Here is a 24,341-nt window from a genome sequence, read left to right as displayed (position 1 = left end):
TCTGCCACAATATTACTGTATATTTTGTTTATAGATTTTGGATTTTCCACAACGACAAAGTTTCTATGAAAGTCTTTGTTTTATCGCACACAGGTTTGCATGCTTCATTGAATACGAATGTATTGGAAAACACTAACTTATGTTTTGAATTATAAAAAAAACCACTTATCATTAATGAAATAAATTTGATTACGTACAATAACGTTTATGAATGTGATATGATATAGCAATATTAATTCGCTTTCTATCTTTGCATTAATCAAAATAATTAGAAATTGCTAGCTTTGTCTTGACCCGGGTGTCAGGATGTTTATTTATATATTCATGAAGTCCTCGCAGTCTGCGTTTGAAGGATCCAGTCGTCTCTGAAGATCGGGTTAAACTCTGGATTCCAGACGTCGTAGTTAAATCAGTTTTGATATTAAGAGAGAAGTAGCTGCTTTCTAGGGCTTCTCCATCTCGATGGTCAGCGCTGCTCCATTTAGTTTCAAGTTCGAATAAGCTTTTGTGTGTTAAATTTGGGAAGCTTAGGTGAAAGTTATTGATGAAGTGTTGTCGGAAGAGAGTTCTGAATGGAAGTGTAATTATACGAGCTTTTATACACTTCTACTTAGTCTGGATGAGGTTTCGTGCTCACCCACTTTTTGCCACGATGACCAAGGGTTGTAATTGAATTTGTTGTAATCCGTTTGTATTTTACTGAAACTTTTTGTGTAAAAAACAAACGTCAAAGTTTGAACAGTTTCACTTGCTGTTTTTATCAATGTAATAGCACTCGCATTTATACATGTACCATTAACGAATACTTTTATAACCAAAACAATGAATTTCGGCGGGTTCTAAAGACTGATAGAATTGTTTTATGGCGCTTTTAACGCGTAAGTTATGTTCTCACGGTCAAAATTAAAGCTTTGTACCTTTGATGGATCCTATACATTATTGTTTAATTTTAAATGTCTAAATTTTACTATAAATGTTGGATTTTATAAAAAATGTAACTATTTGAACTAAAAATATAATGGAATCATTAAAAACAATGAGATCCACAACTAACCTTTTCTTCCTTATATTTGAAAAGAAACTAGGTTTTAGCGACCCGGCTAAAAGTAACGTTCAATATACGTATCTAATTGACAAAAGCAAATAATGCAAACACTGAATCTATTGTGAACGGTACAAATAAAGACAAAATGTGCGGACTTTCAAATTGTATTGACCGTTACAATTTTTTAGCAGGTACTTAATCTATGTATGTATTTATTGTTACAGGATTTATGCTATCCAGAACAAAAGCATTTATAAATACTATATTAATGCTATCCAGAAAAAAAGCAAAAAAAAGATTGCCCCTGAACTCGCATCCAGTAAAGCCTACGTCAAATCAAACTTCAATTCAGCCTACTGCGACGACAACTTCAAAGTTTAGATAAAAGCAGCTGCTTTTACTTCGATCATCGGATCTGGTCCAGGCAAGTAGACATCTTGAATCTCTAAGCGTTAGATTTAACGACGCAGCACGTATTAATATCATAATATCTGTTTTTGCATAAATTTTAACGACCGCATTTAAACTACTGTAACTTTAAAATAATTTATAAGCCTTTGTAATTTAAACTTAAAAATATTGTACATTAACTCTAATGTTATTTGATTTCTACAAAAAACTGCTTTTAAGCATTCATTGTTACTACTGTGTTTATCAGGGAACTAAATATAAGATAAACAGAAATTTGTATAGCCATACCAATTATGTAAAAAAAATTTGCCAGTTTTTTATATTCAATTTCAGCATATTAACTTTAGAAACACACTGTATATATTATATAATATACATATATGGATCACTCCGATCTGGAATTATATAGCGTGTATTTTAACGTATCGCTTAATGATTCCCAATGTTGATAGATTGCTTTATCTTAATTTTTTTGCACTTAGTAACAATTTGGAAATTTGGTGGAAAATCCGCTGATTATATTACTCATAATAATCGGTCAAGTATGTATTAGCTATACACAGGTGTAAAATGTTGTGGGCATCGAATTATTGATGTAATTCTTGTTATCAAAAAACTTACGTGAATTTACTATGTAGTTCAATCAATTAAATTTAAAGGCATATTATGTATTTTAATCGTAATATGATAATGAATTTAAGTGGTTTACACATGCATAACTAAACCTTAGGGTTGGTGTATCTATGCTGATAGGGGATTTGAATTCAATAAAATTGTGAAATAGAACGAGGTTGACTGTGAAGTCATTATACACACGTATTATTAAAACAATGTTCCCGAAGGGTACATATTCATGCACAACGTTGCGGCGACTAGAGCCTGTTAGCACGTCACACGGATTCTATTATATAAAATATTTGTAAATCTATAATTTTATATTATATCAAATAATATATGTCCAATGGTCCCAAAACGTCTAGCCTTGCGATGATGCGGTTGCCGCAAATAATCATGCAACGTTTTGTTTGTTGATATTTTTTCTTTTGAAGTTTTTTCCCAGTAACTACCGTTTCTTGGAAAGATTGGCAACGTTTGCTTTTTTCATAGAAATAAATGAGCTTTCAAGGATTTATACACTGTACAAGATTTACTTTTTTAAGATGACTCAAAAGTTGATTAATTCAGTGGATTTTTACAGAAGTAGATTAGGTTAGTGTATTGTTAGAACACGTGGAAACGATATTTATAAAGTTATATGAAATTGAGATAGTATATGTAGAGCAGTAGTAATATTTTATATTATTTCAAGGAATTGATCTACACAATTTGGAAGAAAAATTGAATGTCAAAGTTTTATTGAAATCTTGCAATATTTTTACATTATCTTTCGTTCACAATCTGTGTCACATCAATATTCAGATAGCTCTATCTATACTTAATATGTAGATATGTATATACATATATTATTTATTATATACATTTTTTTATCTCGATCACGTTCAAGAAAAGTGGTTCGCAAAAACTGATTTTGATATACTTGTCTCAAATATTATTTTTGTATATCATTATCGATATCGTTTATTCTTGAATATAATCAGTTATTCCAGTTTAGGCTAGTGTATACTAAAAAATAAAATCCTGTATATTATTAAATTAATTAATCAATAAAAATATATAATTGGGCATTGTAATTTTTTACTGCCAAGCATAACAGTCAAAGTTTATGTGATACCGAATCATTACGCTTTTTAAATTGATTTGCTTCCGACAGTATCACTTTCTCTGAAACGAGCGGCGACCTCTTGATATTTGACACGTGGTTTACGCACGTGAATATCGAATGAACACAACCGTGAAAGCTATAAAATAATATTGAGAATTTTCAGTGGCGTAGCTAGGGTATGTGCCGCCCAGGGCGATCCTTACAATTGCCCCCCCCATATATTTTTTGCAGAATCATAAAATCAGCATTTCTTAAAATAATAAATTGGTTATTATTAAGCTATTGTTATTTGTGGATTTATATATGTTTTAGTGCATTCAGGGTTAAGAACCCCACTGGACGACCCCATCGCGAATATGCCGCCCCCAAGCAAGTGCCGCCCGGGGTGGCCCGCCCCCTCCGCCCCACCATAGCTACGCCACTGAGAATTTTTATCGTGACGTATTATTTGCTCATATCATTTTCTTCTTTGTTTGTAATAACCACAAAACATATTTTAAAACAATAAATAAAATTCAGTCGGTTGGTACTAACAAAACTTTCCTTGAGGTAGGCTATATATTTAGTAATTAGCTTATTAAAAATAAAATATATTTTTAGTTCAAAATATATTTTTAGTTCAAAAAATCAAAAAAGGCAAGTATCATTTTTTTCCGAGCAATGGTGGAGAAGCTGGTGGAGGGATGATTTCTAGTGGATGGTCCTCAGAGGTCTTGTTGTGGCAGCGACGGTGTAGTGGAGGTTCAATCCTCTCTACTGTCTACTGTGACGATCGTATGATAGAGTCCCTCTATAGCCTTGACCGTCTATGATCGTACCAAGTGTTGCGAAGCTCGCTGACGAATCACAATCATACAGCGACCATCCAGCCAATTGTTGCACTTGTTTCTTCGACCAACGAAATATGTCCATGCATCTGGATGAACATCTGAGGTCGAATGGTGTAACGGGAATATTGTAATTTTACGGTGCTTTTTGTCGTCCCCGATTTTCACAGACTCCTCAGAAGCTAATAAGCTGTATGGGGACATCGGTTTTCCCGGAATTTCGGGAACGTTGCCAGCCATCTGTTTCTGGCATGCGGCCCACTATGTCGACTACGACGCGGTAAATAATAAATTAAATCAATTTTAATTGCCCCCTTTTAAGTAGTTAATTGTGATTTTACTGTAGTTTGTATGATATACAATATGTTTACACGAGTGACAGCACCGGATTAATTAATTATACGAGAAAAATCCCGAGTGACTGAAATGTCGCGGATTTCGAGTGTAAATATGAAAGCATCTATACCAATACTTGTTTATGTGTTATTATAAAAACAATTTTCAAATTTATTTTTCTGTATATTAAATCATAGTAAATATCAGAGGCGAATTCCTCAAGGACAGGAAAGCTGGGACTCGAAAAAAATGAGGTAAAAGGAAGAGTCACCAATTTCTCGTTAAGCTGATTAAAAAGATCGTTTCAGCGTTTTTTTTTTATTTTTGGTGAAATTTTTAACTGATTGATTAACAAAATAAATAAATATTATTTTAAAGTGGGAAAGTATAACACCATGCTTTTAAGTTTGGCGATGATCTAAATTTATATTAAGTATTTGTTCGATAATAATTACAAAAGCTAACTAGTGATATATTATTTAAGGTTGCTATGTATACATTGGTGTCGTGATCTAATTTATTTATTTATTTCAAATTTGACCATTATGACGTTAAACTGGTAGATTTAACGACCGTCATGGTCATTATGCCCTGAAAGAGCGACTTAACAACCGTGTGTAATTTTATTATTTAAGGCGTTCTAAACTACTAATTGATGATTGAGGAAAACGTGTGAATTTTTTATAATATTGGATTCTGTATGACAAATAGGAAAAAATAACTTTCGTTCATAGTGCAGATATACGAACAGAATATTTATTGTTTTTTTTTCTATTTACCATCATAATATTTTTATCTACGTGTTAATAGAACAATTCGATGCTTAGTTCATTACCCATTATTATCGCAATTAGCAATTTACTGTCAGGTTTCTTTATCTAAAACTTCTTTAAATTATTGCAAGTAATACAATTAAAGCAAGGGCGAATTATAATCAAGCTTTTTTTATACTTTTTAACCATGAAGGTTTTGACAAGAGGGTCTTAAAAACCTAAGTTTATTAAATCGTAATGACACTTGATTAATTTATTATGAAAAAAAGGAAAGTCAATACATTGATATGAATTTATATTCCATTCCGCACGCCCTTATCTCTCATTCACTCTTGTCACTTAACACGCGAGCAAGCGAAAGGGAATGTATCTCACCGTACGCGCCTGGTATTGTCACTTGAAAAATATATTTTTAAGATCATTAGTACCGAAGAAAAGCGAGTTCAAGGAGCAAAAAACTTAATTAATAATAAAAATTACTTGGGATTTTTAAATCTGTAATTCTTTCGTCCTTATTTTAAATTTTAAAATACAGGCGCCCTTATTTTTAGTTTACAGAGCCCCCTGGGAATTGCTCCTCAGATGATCGAATGTATCTCGTGATCTTTACAAACAATTTGGTTCCATGCTAAAAACAGGCCACGTGTTTGACATGCCTGACCTAAACTAACAAACCGTGATAAGCCGCCAAGTCGTGAAAGTGAAGATAACCGAGTGTTTATATCAAACAACCGTGTATTTTTAACTGCGAATCGATTAACCGTGACATATTTTCGACACTATCAAACAACCTGGTAATGTAGATTTTTATTTCAGCGCCAGTGCCATTGCAGCATTTCATTTCATTGTTTTGCTCGTTAGCTATAGATTTAGACCAATGTCTAAGTTCTATTTAAAAAAGTAAGGACGAGTGCATTGAAATCGAAGTAGTGCGTTGAACCGCTTGGAATCGCAACTTCTATTCCTCGTTTTGTGATTCAGCAGATATTTTGGCTTCGTGGGATGGTTTACTCGGAACAAATCTACTAAGATGATGATAAGCGCGCAATGATGCGCGCATTTGTTATTTACGGGTGTCTGACCCGTAACGATACTTAAACTATAAACGTAAACACGTAAACAAAAATATTTATTTTACAGAGATTTGTGCCATGTCAAACTAATATATTATTGCATTGGATTCTATTTACTTATTTTAATGTAATATTAAAAAAAAATTATCGTGTCTCAGAATAAGTTATTAATATATAATTTTAATACCGATTGATCATCGCAGATTAGGTTTGTCTACATTTTACTAATCTCACAGAAGAATAGTCAATCAAGTAATGTCTTGCGTATATTGATTATTGTAATAATAGCTTACATTTATTACAATAATCATATCAGGCTTGAATCAGACCAGCATATCAGGCCGTCATATCAGACTTGAAGGACCAGCGAAACACTATTTCGCTGGTCCTTCAAGTCTGATATGACGACCGTTCCGTGAAGCTCAAAGTCGCACACAACAAGAAAACAAGCCTGCATATAGGCGGGGGGGGGGAGAGGGGACAAATTTCTAGGGCCCGTTCTCCTTGAGAAGCCCTACTTGGGAAAAAAACATAACAAAAATATATTTATAAAACAAGTAAATAATGAATCTGAACTAAACTACAGTTGTTTGAGATGTACTTATCTATATACTGATGTATTTCAGGTATAAGTTTCTTAAACACTTTTTTATAGATATTATACAATAAATAAAAAGAGCGGAACATTGCCTTAAAAAGCACCCGCTTTCTAGGTAGTACTTTCACAATAAATATTATTATTCAATGGGACAGATTGTAGTTTTTTGACACGGCTTCGTTTGTGTTAAAATTTGTTTGAAAATTATTGTTGACTTTATTGCTTTTTGAACGTGTAAAAAATATTAGACATGAGTTGAAATATTCAAGGAATGTAAATTAGTAGCAGTATATTTAAATATTTGATCTGAATTTTCAGATCGAATACCTAAGGAAGAAGTAAAGAAATGGCAAAAAATCAACAACAGCACCATTTTTATTTATAAATAAAATATTTATAAATAAAAGCTATAAGCTAAAAGCCAAGAGCAATGATATGTAAGTGGAAAATCCTGGTCTTAATGCTATCTTAGTCTATTTTTAGCATAATAACATTTTAACTACGTACAATGTCAATATGTATTTTATAAAAGCTATTTTCTGCATATAGCATATCATAAAATTATTTCTAGACTTTTGTTTATCTCGATCTATTTTTAATACAAAAGGTATATTTGTATATGCTCAATATAAAGTAAAATATAATCTCATGCATATCTAGTTTTAGTTGGCAGTATTTTTCTAAGATCGACGCTTTCTATTTATAATATAGTTATATGACCGTTGTTTGTGTAAACGTCGTTGAACCGAGTATTTTCTTTGAGCCAAAAACGCACCAAATCGTTATCCTGAATTAATACGATCAAATCCAATAATCGCATAAGTTTATTGAAAATCTAGATGTAGATAATATTGAAATATAACAACGCAATTATGGTTAATAACAAAATTATTTAATCATATCTGAAAATATCGCAAATGCTCTCTCAAGAGTTCGAACGTTAAAATCGTTTAAATCATAAACGAGTTTTATAATACTGAACCGTTAACCTATATAACGTTAAGATATTATATTTAAATCGAGATATGATTTTCTGTTATTCGTATGATTCAGCATTATCGGTTGTTCTCAAACGCAGTTTATCGCTCCCGATTATATAACTGTTAGGGTTTGTGTATTTCATTCGACGTTTGGGAAATATTTAACAGCTATATTTAAATACAAACCAGGAACTATTATGTTAACAGATTAAAAATACATGAAAATAAATATTTATAATTAATTAATATTATATAAATATGCAGTTAACTATTTTTCATCGCTACTAAGCAGTTGCTTAGAGCAAGATAAATTTATACTGAGAAAATTGAAAGAACTTTCAGCATTAAGACTGATTAATTTTATCTATATACAATGCTAAAATAATATTTTAATTTAAGAGTTAATATGCAATAGTATTTTATTCTTGTGTATATATGTATATGTACATATATCAAGATATGTAAATGTATCTTTTTTGTTGTTTTTAATATAAATTGAAGAGCGTATATTTTTTGTGATTCGTGAAAAAAATAAAGACCTTTGAATATGACATATGAAAGGATTAATTACAATTAGATAATAGATTTTTTTGCTTCAAAAATAAATAAATAAATAATTTTATTTTTAATAATCTGGTTTTATAAAATACAACAATAGTATTTCCACATTACTTTATAATGTTGAAGACCGCTGATCGAGTACGCGAGAGGGAGATTGACACGAGATGTACTCTTCCCGCATCCGACCGGTTCAGATCGATTTCTGTCTGAAGGAGAAATTCACGGCCGAACGCCGGAAGAGTCAGGGCTAATTGACACTCGGGACTCTTCCTGTTCCATAGACTGACCGATGCCTTGACGAGGAGGACGTTGAATGCAATTCCTGTTTTTTTCGCACGTATATGTACTCACATATGGCCTATTCTGATTTGTTTAACGAGGCTGAAACGCTTAATAACTACATCATGTAAAAATATAATGCGGTGTTCTGTTAATGCTTTCTTCAAGCATTTAATAACGTTTTTATGAAATTAAATTCATTCTAAAAATAATCAATTGAAACAATTTCGTTATTGTTTTTAAAATCATCTATTTTTTAATAAATATATTTATGTTATGTGATAATATATGTAAAATATTAACGTCTAGACGGGTATGTAGTTATTTATTTATTTATTAGAAAATAGAAGCCAAGGGCTTTGAAGCCCAACGCAAATGCGCAATAAACATAAAATTAATAAATATGAATATCTTATAGCTATATTAAATAAAAATAAATATTATAAATGTTTAAAAGATTTAAATCAAAATATCATGTTTGGAATATAAAAGATATTTACTTCTGCAGATACTTCATTCAGTAAGTAAGGAAATTTAAAAGTGTGTTTGATATCATAAAGATATTTTGAGGCAAAAAAATATAATTGACAGGTATATAAAATACCGAGTAATGTACCAAGCCAAAAGTCGCTGTGCGAAAATCGATGCTCCGCTCGACTTCCTACTTGGGTTGTCGTTAGAGACAACTGGCAAATTTATTAATGCTGTCACAATTTTTGCTGCGAATGCGCGATATGAACCTTAATACATTATACTCTTATATATTGTTTTAAGCCGCTTCCGCTTCCGGACGCGCGCGCTTTGAAATGAAATATCAAATGCTCAATTTTCTACTTTGTAAATCGTATATTTAATTATAATTAATAAAAATTAAAATAGAGTTGCACGATGATTTTCGAACCTCCGCTAATGTATTCTTTTGTTGTCAACCAATGAAAAATAAGCATTCAAATATGAAACAAAATGGCCGACAGTGCCATGACAACAGTTTTAAATAAATATTATTTAGTAATAAAATTTTGCTACGCGACAGTAATTTTCATTAATTCGTCATGTGCGTTGTTCCATTTGACTGAATATAAATAATCGGATTGCAAATTAACTAGGCGTGTTAAAACTATGAAAATTAAATATATAAATAAAGTGTTGAGGATAAAAAGAATATATTGATTAAACTGGATAAACAATCATAAAACAATCTTCGTAATGAAATCTTCAAATTTTGAATTCTCATCGACGTGCTCAGAAAAAGTGAGTTTTTCCTTTTTTTAATACATAAACATTGCTTCTGATTTAATGCACATATATAAGTTAATGTCGATCAAACCATATAAATGCTAAAAAACGTATTTTTTTCATGATGATCGCGTGACAATGATTGTGATGCAGTCGGTTTATTAGGTAAAGAAGTTTGGTTGTAGCAAAATAAATTAAAACTATTATTGCAGCAAAAAAAATCACCTAGTCATGTTTAATTGCATGAATACGGAAACTTAGTGAGTTTATCTGAGTGTTCCTAAATATTACATCTAATAATATTATTATGTTTCATATTTTATTATGAGTCATATAAAGTGTGATTATATTGTTGAGGTGCCTCACATTTAAAATCACAAATCCAGTACTTTTATTGCTTTATTAAAAATATCGACCACATAAGTGTTATAATCCAAGTCTAGTTTTCAAAAAAATGTCATTGTTTTTTTTTTAAATGTGCGAAATAGCGAATTGTGCGAAAGTCGAACGTTCGAAAGTCGAGGGCCGCCTGTACTAGTGTTACATAGTTGAAAGATTTATAATTACATGCAAACCGCACGTCCTTCCGTCGCGTCGCCAAGCAAATTAGTTCCTCCCGCCGTCGTTTCGTACCTGTGTTACCAGCGTAGCTCCAGGGTGGTCAATTAAATTAGCTCCACACAATTATATTGCTATTATACATTTGATTGTTTTATCAATTTTTGTATATATAATGTATTACTTTTATTTACTTATATATTTATATTCAAAAATATAAATTGAAATATTATCTAAATTAGTATGCAATAATTAAATTGTTATTGTATGTTCCGAGTCTCAAAGTGATTCCAGATTTATTTTAAAACTTCTTGAATAGGTTTGATTATGGCTTAATTTATACTTTTCGATTGTTGAAATGAGACCCTGGTTATAAATATTTTTGAGGATTGAGAACCATGGCAAAAATAATTTTCAAACTTTCTACTTTATTAGGAAATAATTAATTTAAATACGAATATATAATTCTATTTCCGTTGTTATTAAAATTTATGAGCATTTTTAATATTTATTTATTAAAATTAATTTATATTGTTAATCGCAAATATTGTTTTTGCGATTATTGGTATGACATTGAATCATAAAAACGTCAACAAAATGTGCTTGTTTTTAATTTGAGTTCTCATTAATTATGACTGGTCTAATGAGAACAATGGCAGTGTCGCGAATGTAAATGTTTGTTATTTTCTCAAAAATCACGTTGTCGCGATTCAATTTACATGTTTTCCATTAAGACAGACCTTGTTTTTTTCAAGACGCTAGTCAGCTTTTTTCAGTCGAGCAATATTTTATAGATCTTTAGCTTATAATATATTTGATAACATATTACTGTTATGCAATTGAAACTAAAAAACATTATGCAGCAGTATTTCGAAGCAATAAACTATTAAACTTCGAGGAACGGAATTTTACATATAGAAGCTTTTAAGCCGTTAAAGATAACAGTATAATTATTATTGCATTACAATATGTATAAGGAAATACTGTTTTAGTGTAAATTAATCAAAATATCGCAATAAACTTATTTAGTACAGTTTAAAATATGCAATTGCGAATTGTGGAGAAATCCTCATGCGAAATTTTGTGAATAAACTTGTGTAGTGAAAGTCGTCGCAAGATCCTATTTTATATAATTTGAAATATTATACATCAAGTGATTAAATAAAGTGTTTAATTTATCTCGGGAACATTAACTATGATTGATGTTTACCAGGTAAGCTGTGCAATGGATCTTCAGAGCTAAATATAATTTTCATTATAAGAGAAGTAGTCTTTTCCCAGAAGTAAATACATTAATGCGGCTCAGCGATTCTTATATTATAAATTTAAGCGAATTATATCGTCATTTGATTATATTTTAAATTTTTTTTTATTATTTATTGTTAATTAATCAGATACGTGTTAAGTTTATATGATATTAATGATTAAAATTTAACAGATTGTATTATAATAACACAATGCATCACTACATTAATATTATTATATATATAGGCAACGTAAAATTGGCATGCCGATTTTTCATTTATAAGTTTATACATATGTATCATAAACAAACCTACATAATACTATATATGTACATAGTAAAATTTTCATTAGAAATATTATTCTTATAAATAATTTAAATACTTAATATAATTCATTTATATTTTATTAATTTTATTTTCACATCAACTTTATTAAAAAAGTAATCAAATATGAAACATCACAGAGTATTTTAAAATGAACCCTTTTCAAATGGCTTAATTAATATAACATACGTTAAAACAAAACTTTTTAAAAGTGACGCACTTCAAGTCTAACTAGTATTATTTTGTGGGCCATATATGATATTTTTCATTGACTTCGAGTTATATGCATTTGAAGAAATAACTATATCTAGATTGCTGATTTCAACCAAAATAAAAATAGTACATGACAATTATTTCTAACTAGAATTGTACCTGTTGAAAAATCACCATAAACATGTTTTTATAATTATTACTCATAAAAAATATATTTACTCTAAGACTCTATATTGTCTTTGACCCTCTCGTCTCGAATCGCTTGATCGGTTTCCTATGTGAAAAAGTGTCAGATCTTTTATACTCTTGATTCGAGACGTCTTTGGCGAATCACATATGCGGATGTTGGTGGGCCAATTGCATCGCTTAATTATTCGACCGACGAAATAGTTCGCGCCCCGATTAAAGCAATTGCAAAGTGGAAGGGAGTTATTGCAAGATTGAAATTTTATACGAAATAGACGCATAGTCTATTGCATAATTTACGCACAAAGGGTAGTTTTTATGATGCTTATGTGCTAACAAGGTGTCTGTATGTGGGCAATTGGGGTATAAGAGTAGTATTTTATTGTTATTATGCATTTTAAAATCAAAACGAGTTGTTATTTCCTTTTCATAAGTTTGAAATTATCGTTTGAATGAGCTTACTTTGACCGTTAACTGTGCAACTGGGTGGACCTCCCACATAATTAAAAATTCGAGTCTACTACCGTGGCTCAAACCTCAGTGTTACTAGTTTGAGATCTTGATCAAATACATTTTGCATACTAGTTTTTGTGAATTCTTAAAAGTCATTGCTGTATATTGATTATTAAAACAATGAAAAATTTGAAGTTTGTTTGTATTATATATACATTTTTATTTGACTCAAAATTTTACATATTAATATAATTTAAGAATATACAATATTAAAATAAGATTACATGTTTCTTAGTTTAGTTCAATGTGGACTTGGGTTTAATTGTTGAGAAGGCATCATTGAGCTGATGTAAATAGTCGTTTCGAATACATCAAACTTTTTAGTCATCATTATCTCCACCTTTTAATTATTTTCACTTTTCTGCTGTATCAAAAATAGTTTTATCTGCAAAAAAAATATCATTTATTACAATTTTCGTTTATGAGTAATTAAAAGTATTTTGGCTGGTTCCAAAGAAACATTATTATCTACAATCACTTGATGTTATCTTACGTTTCGTTGATCGTGTTGAGATGTACATTGAAGAGTATAGCAAATTATAAAATATTTTATATATGTATTAATGGAAAGTTATCAAGAGATTACACAAATTATTCAGAAATAAAAAATAAAAAGATGAGTCACTAGATGCAAGATTATTAAATATGAAAGTGAATTGTTTTTCTTGGTTGCCCATACTGTCGTTTCTGTTAGGGTCCGCGTGACGTGGTAGAATTTACCAAGCCTCAGTTGCAGCAATGTAGAGCTTAAAATAGCCGCGTTAATTCTTATTTACGCAAAATATGATTACATTTATTAATTTGCATGAAAAAATCACAAAATGAAAAAACTACACGCGATAAAATTACACAAAAAAAATACTGCCCACTATTTTCTATTCTTCAGTAACATATTTATACCTTTCGGTGTGCATACAAAATATCAAAAGTGGAATCGAAGATGTACATGTTTTCATAAATATATTTGGCGATGCGTAGTGATTTTAAATAAAAAAATATTTAAATATTTTTTTTTCAAAGTTCATTCAAATGACGATTTAAAATATTATAAAAAGAAAATAACAACTCGTTTTGACAAAAAGTTTAACAATACAAGAGAATACACAATTGCGTAATAATTAAAAATTCCGCAGACCACCTGTTAACACATCTGCCCGTTATTTTCTATCACCATTAGAATATATTTATAAAAATAAAGTACACATTTTTGCATACGCTTTTGATATTTCATATGCACACCGAAATGGATAAACATGTTATTGTGATAGTACTGCATTGTGAAATTTATTGGGCGTGTAATCCTTTTCATATGTTTTTCTTCCAGATGTAATTTTATTACGTTTATTTTTCCTTATGTTTTATAATATTTTCCTTGTGGGTTTTAAATGTGTAGTTTACATCTTGTGTCCTTTGGATTAATTTTGTTATTTCCTTCTATCTTGATCTGTTTTTCCCGACTTAATTGTTCTATGAACTATCGAGTTTCCCGCATTATTGATTGGTATTAAAAATTAGATTAAATCATGTTTGATTGATAATGCGATTGAGCGTTAGGGATCGTCTGATATATCTATATGCGCGCCTCTCTGCTTGAGAACGTCTGGCGGGAGGCAAGGTATAAAAGGCGGTGCTCTCCCCACTTCGGTTCAATCCGGACTTGCTATTCGCGTTGAACGCTAGTCGCATTCTAGTCGCGTGACAGTAAAGACGCTTTCTGCTCTTCGGCAATTGCGTGCAATCATCGCAATTGGTGTGTTGACCTCAATACATATACTCAGTGCCAAAACTCAAACAAAAAGCACCATGCCTGTGGACGTAGCAATGCCAGCGACCTTCCATTCGGAGAACTTCCTCAACCAGAGACCGATCTGCTTCAGGGATAGGGAAGAACCAGCCCAGCTCAAGTCCAGGTTCGACCCAGAAGCCAAAGCGGGATACATGTCGTTAATCTCGCCATCGGGACGCAAGCAAGACGTCCAAGTCAAGATCTACAGAACGTCACTGGAACATTTTGCAGTGATCTATCCTCAAAAAAAGATCTGCAAACCACTGGGCTTCATCAATCTGAAGAACACGACAGTTTCGCGCCTCACAGACGAGAAGATCCCAGGTCTTCTGATCAGACAAAAGGACTTCGACAGCATAGCTTGTCTGAGCTTTATCAGCGAAGAACCATCTGAGCTCGAATCTTGGATCGCAGCTTTTACATCCAGGGCTTCTCCTACGATCATGCAGAGCTGCCTACCAGTGGTCGAAGAAGACGACGAGAATTGAACTCTTCAACACGGAGCGTTCAGGGTTTCGTTTTTTGGTTGATTTCGTCAAGAATCGCAATGAAAGCGACGTGCGAAGTCTCGGTGGTTTAACAAGTGGTTCCCAAAGTGTGCGTCTTTGCATTTATATACACAAAAAGTGTGCATTTTGTTTAGAAGCGCCGACCTGTTGCTCACCGTGTATGCAACATATGTAAATATAACATTAGACGATAAATGTAAAAAAGACAGTAATAGGCTAAGTTCGTATCATGGTTATTATAATTTTTATTAAAAAAAAGCAGCTATAATATTTTCAATGTGATATTTAATGTGAGTATGTAATTTAAGCTGCGATTACATATACGTAGCTTCATTCCTATTTAATAATTTATTAACATATTTTCTTATCAATTCAATTTTTTCGTCAATCATATTTGTAAAGTAGTTGTATAGTGTATCAAGATCGACTGATATAAGTACCATTATTTTGTAAGAATTATTTTTTATATAAGTATAAATTAAGAAAATCCAAAGAATGTTTATAAAATATGTATTATACGTGAATTGTTTTTTTTGTTATTCTTCAATAAAAACTAAATGATCTAAGTCACGATTTTTATTGTAACACCCATTCCTTTTAGGTAAACGAAAGTTAATCGAAAGTTTGACGCAATCCTTCTATTAATCGAATACAGTTAAACAAAACGGTTCAACACGGAAAATGATGACTAAACGAGTTTTTTATCGGACTGATAACATTTTCGTCTTTACACACACACATTAATGGGTCGATTTTTAACATAATGCAGGAATTGGTAATGGAAATTTCTTCTATCAATGTTTTAATAATAAGCTTTTTATTATTATTATAAATTAAAATCAGAGTTGTTTAATCGAAAATTCAATGATGACCTTTGTATTAAAAAAATATTTTCAATACTTTGAAATAATTCATAGATATCATTACTATTGAATAGTCACATAATTTAACATTTTAAATTACAACTTAATAAAGAAATTCAGTTAAAAATAAATGTAATCTAGCTTGACCGAACAGTACTTTATAACATCAAACGGTCTAACCTAAGCTATTAATTAAAAGTAATCTAGAAACAGCATTTATCTTCCCTTTTTATGTTAAATGGTAATTCGATTTAATTTAAATTAAATAAAACAAAACAGTTATTTATATAATAGAAAATTTTAATCAATGCAATACTGTATTTTAAAAAGTAATGATTATGTAAATTTAAAAAAAAATAGTTTTATGTATTGTTTACGTTTTAGTAAAAACGAAATACGGAATAGGCTCATTATTTATGCATTTGAGGAAAATAATATGTTATTGGTTGTTGTGGTTTTTGCTAAGAAAATATATTACACAATAGAATTAAGCATATGCATATTTATATATGTATAAGGAAATTTTGCACATGTAATAGGAAAAGATTAAAAAAATTATTCTTAAATATGAATCAATATTCAGAAAATTGATGTAGTTTTTTTTTATATATACATATATTTTAGTTGTAATGTTACGTGTAATCTATCATTAAGGGAATTTCAGTACTAGGAAAAATTGTTCAATGAAGAGGTGTGACTATATTTTTTATCAAACAAAAATACGCACGAATATAACATGTTTACTTTAATAATATTATGGAAGTTGATATGATTATCTACTGACGTGGAAGCAAAAAATTGGTTTCGATTTCGAACAAGTTTAACGGTCTCCTGATTGAGTCAGTAAAACTGTATAAAAAATAATGCATTATATATTTTCTCATATACAGATAAATCTAAAAAAAATAAACTATATTTTTGTACGCAAAATTTTCGTTCACATCAAACTGATTATTGACATATAAAACGAATATTTCGTGTTATACAATACATTAATATTACGCAACGGATATTAGGGATTTTCATGCCTTTGACATTATTCGTCCGATACGCAATCATATTTTTCAATACTGCGTAGGAAGATAAATAGAGATTTTCATTATAGTATTTATTCAACAAATATATGTTTAACATATATATTACACACCATATACAATTTAATATTTACGCTTTTAGGTCCATCTGACGTCATACGTATCTTTATGAGCTTAACGTGTGTACTATTAACATTTTCTAGGAATTGATTTGCGCGCAAGATGATGAGATTGGGATTTTTGGATGGGCTACAATATATTTGAAAATTACCTCATTATTATTTATTAATTAATACACACAGCTAAAAATGTATTTCAAGTAATATGCTAATTTTGTATCAGAAGTCATAGACATGTAAAAAATGAGTTAGCTCAACGCGTGTTCTCACTAGTTGTTAATGATTTAAATAGTAATGAAACATTTGGCCGATCACTTGGCACTTTCTTGCCAACTCGTGCAGGGTCAACTGTTGGGGTAAATGAACCATAAAGCTATTGTTTTGCGATTATTAGTAACATTTTATAAGTCCATGTTGATATATTTCATAAATATATATTAAAAATAAAATAACAAGAATTTATACAAATAAGATTTAAAAAAAAAAATTTTAACGCGGCATTGTGTAGCATAAGCACATGGTTAAAATGATTTTAATAGTAAAATGGCTTACTTCCATTTATTGCGAGTGAAGTATATCTTAAACCTCTCCCACTGCACATGCAGTGTGTCCTGAGTAAATTTTTGGAATGCACGCGTTTCGCTGAAGCTCGTTTATTTTAAAAGTACACGTTCGATCGTTTTATAACAAATTTCGTTCTATGCCTCGATTTACGCGATATTTCCTGGAACGTATCTATTGCATCCAGGGCGCCGAGAGCGAGCTCAGGCCCTGGAAAAACAATGATTCCGGGCCTCATGACAAAAATGGAATTTTGTGTATTTTTAACATCGTAATATAATTTATTGAATAAATAATAATAGGTTCGAGTTAACTTTTTATATGCTAAAATAAATATAAAAATTAGCCACCGTTGCTACATATTTTCTGAAATCATATTTTATGTTAAATATTTTAATTAGGCATTAAAAATTATTAAAAATATTTAATAATAATATTTACTTAATTATTAGTCGTATTTTTTTGCTGCTCAGTGTTGCCATATAGTGAGTTTCCAGTCGCGGTGAAAACGCTCGATTATCAAGCATTTCTATTAAGACTTTTTATAATAATATTACGAGTGAGGATCGAATAAAGCACATCTAAACCAAATTTTGCCCAATAAGATAGCGCAAAAAACAATTATCCCTTCTCAGAAGTAAAAAATTCACGTCAAAAGCAATAAAATCGTGCCGTCGCCGTCGCAGTGAGAACGCTCGTTACCGAGCGTTCCCACTGCGCCGGCGACAGCACGATTTTATGGCTTTTGACGTGAATTTTTGACTTCTGAGAAGAGATAATTGTTTTTTTGCGCTCTCTTATTGACCAAAATTCGCTTTGAATATACTTTAATCAGTCCTCTTATATTATAAATTCATAGTAATATCGGTAAGAATAGCTATCATATTTTTAAAACATAGTATAATATCGAAATGCATAGTGTAATAGCTAATCATTATTTTAAGTCGATTATTATTTTTTGTATAAATATTGTATATTCTTATGATTTTTTACAGAGTCGGGCCTCTCAAGGAGAACGGGCTCCTGGAATTTGCCCAGCCGTGGTGAAAGAATTAATGAGCATGGAAAAAATAAGAAGTTTTCGGCGATAGCTATGAGGAGCTGGAAAACAATACGGAATAGTGCTCGTCTATTTTAGGTGCGCAACATACTTTTTTTAATATTTTTAATTGTATAATGGCCATCATGACACATTCAACTAATCTGGGCATATTTTTAATAAAAAAAATATTTTACTAAGTATACCAGATTTATAATAAAAAATATTTTACTAGAATCTAATGCAAGTATTTTAAAATATGATATGTAAATATTTTTTAAAATGTTAATTATCCTCTTTTCAAATAACTGTCGTAGTTTTAGTGTATCAGTAACACGGTTTTCGTCTGCGTCTTTCCACAGTGTCCTACCTCTTATGCTTACAATGTCAGTGACAAAGTTACTCGATACTAATCTCTAGATTAACATAGTCTATACAAACTTTTAAGAACATTTTTCAAAGTTGAATTTTTTTTACAGTTACTTAAGTGGCTATGGTAATCCTTGTTATTAGAGAGGATAAGGAATAAATTTCTCAGATATTTCTAAAAAATCCTAATGATTTTTTTGCTAGGAGTGTTACAAAACTATTCATTGCATTTTTGACGTATCTCAATTGCTGAGTGGTGGTGTTGACAATCCGTCATTGCTCGTTAATTTTCGGCCGTTGATTGTAAAATGCCCTAAAAAGTCGTTATTTCTTGACTAAGATTGTTCAGGATATCCGCGCTAATAATAGAATATTACAATCTTTAAGAGACGGTCTTATTGTTCGCGATCACTGCTTAAATGCTGTAACTATATTACACAATAATTAAAACAGCAATGTTAGAATTGAGATTTCAATACCTGCGTTTAGTTAGAAACTTTCAATTCTAGTCTTGGAATGTCGGTATTTAAATCACTGTAGTTCAATGTCGTATTATTTCACGGTAAAATCACATCTAACAAGATATCAATTTCTTATATCTGATCAAATACAGTTGTTTTTTTTGGTATACCGTTCCAAACAGTCGAGCCTTAAAAACAGAATCACGATTCGTTCTCTTAATGACCATCATTAAAAATACAGTTGTTCCAGACGAGTCGTGCGAAAACGGAAATAACCAAACGCGCAACTATCAATGAGCTTAAATAGCTTAAATATATTCCTAATTGTTAAAGGAATAGGTACATATCCTACGCAAACAGATTCATTGTCCGAGAAAACCAGATTTCCTTGATCGGGCAGATAACCCACGAGTGAGTCTGATTTTTTCTTGTTATGACGTGGTTTATGACGTAGGGAAAGCACGGTGTATTTTGCAAAACCCGTATCACGTACACACATAGGATGACGTATTTATAGTGTGGTGCCCTTCATGCCCAGAGGCAGACTATTTGTCAATCATAATGAGAACATAACAGAATTAGGGTTCGTCTGTCCAATTAGATTTATATGCGACACGTCTGCACGTTCGTATCAAATAATATAACAACTAAGTTTGTAATACAATACAAGTTAAGTGGAATTATTAGCATATTAGAATTATATTTGTGCGTTGTAATATGTTTTATGGATTGTCAAGCAACACATTTTCAATCAAAATAAGTCAATCAACGCCATGCAAAAAAAGCATATACGCCTTAATGCTATTACCATTTTTCCGAGGCATTTCAGAATTATTATTCATATAACTCCCACGCAAACATTATTATATAAAAATAAGGAGAATCTTTTATATTCAATTTCTATATTAAAAACGTGCCTATACATATTTGATGCTTAGTATCATAATCAATCAACTCCGAATTACTTACTTTCAAGTACATTAAAAATAATTGTTGCACTGTTTTTGGAGTGCTTAAAAGTTATCAAATAAATATAAAAGAAAATGTAATATATAAGAAAAATACTTAGAGTGAAGATTTCTTATAAAGAAATTTATTATTATTTGTGTTATACGCCTACTTATCAATGTGCGTGTTAGGTTCCACGAAATATAGAATGTATAGAAAAATATAAGATAAAATGAGCTAAAACGAGTCATGCTCATAGATTAGCACATAAAAGTAAAAAATGCATTCTGGTTAAAATATTGTCTTTATTTCTGTTTTTAAAACAAATATTGTTGCTCCAAATTAGCATTCTTTACTAAATAGTATCAACAAATTCTGTCTCTATTTGAACTTTAATATGCCGAAAGGTTATTACGATTGCTACTTTTCTCATCAAGCGAATCAAAATGACACCACAACATAACTGTCTATTATATTGTACTATACGAACTCAGTTGCCATGTGAACTTGTTTCATTTACCAATTGAGTCAAATTCACGTGATGCGTATCGTCAATTGCTAGTACGCTACTTTTTTTTATAAACTGTTAATTTATTTACTCTTTCTGTATTTGAACTTGTGACGAACGAAAGTTACGACACGGTTTAAATAAAATACTATTGATACAACCATTTTTGAGACACTATATTTGCATTATTTTATTGTTGTAAAATAAATACAAAACCATTCACAAGTTTCGGTAGCGTCATATGGCAATCTATCTTATTGTTGTATAAGTTGAATAAGCAATATATTGTTGAACTAGGTGCGTTAAAAATTAGCTTATGACCCTTTGTTATTTGCGTTAATACGTAACAAGTTGATTTATGTTATATTATATGAGCCAAGCCTATTAAATATAGTATTCGATTATACATTTTTAAGCAGTCTGAACATAAAATGATTATAATTGTATACTACATCATAAAAAATACCATTAGTTGGTCATTGATTCGTGAATGTTTAATGACTCATTCGAAGCTTTACTCCACATTGAAACTCAATGTGGGGTTTTCTGAGAAAATTCTCAGTATTTCGCTTGATTCGTCGGATGATTATCTTTTTGTGGTGATGGTGCTGTTCTCGTTTTTTTAAGCGTGAAAATTGCGATTTCACTATCATTGAAGCGTTTGATTATGTATTGTACAACGATGACTACTCGGATATTTTTTTGTAGTGCTTGTCTATCGTCTCGTGAGAAAAAGATATTTTTCTTCAATTTAGCTACGGTGAAAAGTTATGTATTTGAAGGCCAGATCATATATGTAATTGCATCGGTTAAAAATTCAGAACAAAATATTTATAATTCAGGGACCTTGAAGCAACAAAACGCATAGGTGTGAATATTTTATTTTCTCATAGAATCACGTGTATCATAAATGGAACGAAAATGAATTTCAAAATGTTTCATGGTTAAATATTGCGTATGGGTTTTATCACTCTATATTTTATGAATTGGTGGGAATCATAGTTTAGCATATAATTTGATATCTAATATATGTAATATGCGTCAAATATTAAGATGCAAATGTGATATGCAAGCAAATGCGTCAATAAAATAAATTTGGAAATTATTTATAAAGATTGACGCATTTGTTATAGTCCTTTTCCCAAATTAACAAGTTTATATATTTTTAAAACAGTCATGCTTACAATTTACACAACTTATCACTGTTAGCAAGTTTTACGGAATTTCTGATAACGATTTTATTGAAGACTTCCTTTTAAAAAGTAGATAGTCCATAAAATTAAATTTTACAGAATACTTTATTAAATATTGTTTACATTTATAAATACGTTATATTAAAAGAATAACAAAAGAAAAAAATATATTAATTATACAATAAAAATAATAAAAAATAAAAAAGGAAGTGGACATCGCATGTTTTCAGTCTAACAAATGGACATGGCTTGTTTTTACGATAATCAAAAATTATTTTTCGTCACTACTTAATACGTCTTGTTCCACAAAATCTCGATTATCATTTTCACATGCTAAATTTGTATAAAACTGTCTATTTATAGAATTTTGGAGGTAATTAATTAATGTTAGCAAATATTTTTATTGCTGCTTTGATTAGTACCGGTTTAGAATACAATGAAAAAAGGTATACTGTCTTAGAAAATTTTAAAATACTCCCATAGTCCTGGGTAAGAATTACGGCAAAGAACTTCACTTATATTTTATACACGCGGATGTGCCTAATTTTAAAAATTATCCTCAGCGATGTCTTATGCCTGTACTACACTCTCTGGAAGTTGTCCGAACCGAAGTTACAACTGAAGTCGGCCGAGACTTACGACTTCGAGTAAGTGACTACACTGCCACAAATTTCATATGCCGTCCGGACGGCGGCTTCTGTCACGTACAGCTGGCATATTTGCGCGCGATCGAAAAATGTACCAAATAATCGCAATTTTTAAATTGTCATTTTATTAAGTTTGTTTGGGCACTCACCAATACAATATCAGTGAAAACTTTTCGGTCGTAAATATTCAATTTACGCAAAATCTTTGTCGGCTTTTGCAAAATGCCATAAGGCATAAAAAACTGATATTTCAGCATACGAACACCACATCTGTGACTATCTTAGAATTTGTCGCCATTGATTCTAAATAAGAATTCGTTATGGTGTGACATTTATATAAACCGATCTAGGAAAATACATAAGGATATTGGAAAAGATTTTTTTAACAAAATCAAGTATTACTAATTATTTTTTAATTATTTAATTTAATATGAAAAAATATATAATAACGATATCTGTTAGAAGAATATACTATCAAAAATATAATTAATCCCTTTTGGTGCCCTAAAATATTCAAAGATGTCAGTAAGAGTCTGTTCAAGTCCCCGATAAGCATGTGGTATTATAACTTGACCACGTGACCACGATGCAGCGCTCGTCATGCGTGTTGACTATAGGACGCCTACGCGCATACTGAAATTGAACCGAGTTACTCGTTCTATCTCAGTTTGCGAAAAACCATATCATTATCTCTCTCACTGTCGTCACTTAGCACGCGAGAGAGCGAAAGGGGAAGTATCTCACCGCTCGCGCTTGAAAGAGCAGCTCCGACTTCGGTTCCTTTGACTTCGGTCCCTTTGCCGACAATGTTCAGAAGCGCTCGAAGCTGGCCAAGGTCAACTGAATCACCCACACTTTACCTCCCGTTCTCGGTAACCTCGGACAACTTCCGAAAGACTTTAGAGCAGGCAGAACCGAACTAGACCGAAGTAACCCTGAATTAACCCACTATATTCTCAAATGCAGATACGTATAACATAGGATCTTATTATATATTTGAAATTTGTTATTTTATATAATATTTTTTCTTGGTTTTTACCGATATTTATTTATTTAACCAGTTAGTGCAAAAAGTCAATTACCTTTAAAATAATATTTAATTAAAAAATAATTATTTTAATCAATTATTAATTATCTTCATCTTTATATTAGTTTCATTTTTAAATTTTATTAAATATGTTGTGCGAATTACTGTGAGGGGGTTAAGAGGAAAATGCTTAATTTATTATTTTACATACTTATTTCAATATACCGATTAAAATACTACAACTTTTTTTACACACATAATTTCTGACGTCGTCTAGCTAATAATTCGTTAACTAACAATCTTGAGATTTATCTCCGTTTAATCCTTGTCATTTGTCAAATTAGATCGTTTGAGACACGCCACTGGTCATCATATCAGTCGCATAAAATACTGTTAC

The 24,341-nt window shown here is 30.7% G+C and overlaps 1 protein-coding gene and 1 long non-coding RNA gene across 3 annotated transcripts in view; one reads left to right on the top strand and one right to left on the bottom strand.

The window, feature by feature from the left end:
- LOC148238954 (uncharacterized) overlaps window positions 1–24,341 on the bottom strand; it is an 85,000-nt gene that overhangs the window by 5,255 nt on the left and 55,404 nt on the right. The window contains exon 4 of one of the 2 annotated variants that reach the window (XR_015809717.1): window positions 13,126–13,265. The exons of the other annotated variant lie outside the window; for it this stretch is intronic. This is a non-coding gene — a long non-coding RNA (uncharacterized LOC148238954). Of the gene's footprint in view, window positions 1–13,125; window positions 13,266–24,341 lie in introns of those variants that run through there. 2 annotated transcript variants of the gene reach the window in all.
- Window positions 14,524–15,741, top strand: LOC148238956 (uncharacterized). Its single transcript, XM_088188080.1, has one exon. The coding sequence runs from the start codon at window positions 14,684–14,686 to the stop codon at window positions 15,152–15,154; it is 471 nt and encodes a 156-aa protein (XP_088044206.1). The 5' UTR covers window positions 14,524–14,683; the 3' UTR covers window positions 15,155–15,741.

Source organism: Plectrocnemia conspersa, unplaced genomic scaffold (genome assembly GCF_051122295.1).
Source record: "Plectrocnemia conspersa isolate PC_06_02 unplaced genomic scaffold, ASM5112229v1 ptg000001l, whole genome shotgun sequence".
NCBI classification, from domain to species: Eukaryota; Metazoa; Arthropoda; class Insecta; order Trichoptera; family Polycentropodidae; genus Plectrocnemia; species Plectrocnemia conspersa.
The sequence above is the reverse complement of the archived record's forward strand: the minus strand, read 5'-3'. Positions and strand labels throughout refer to the sequence as shown.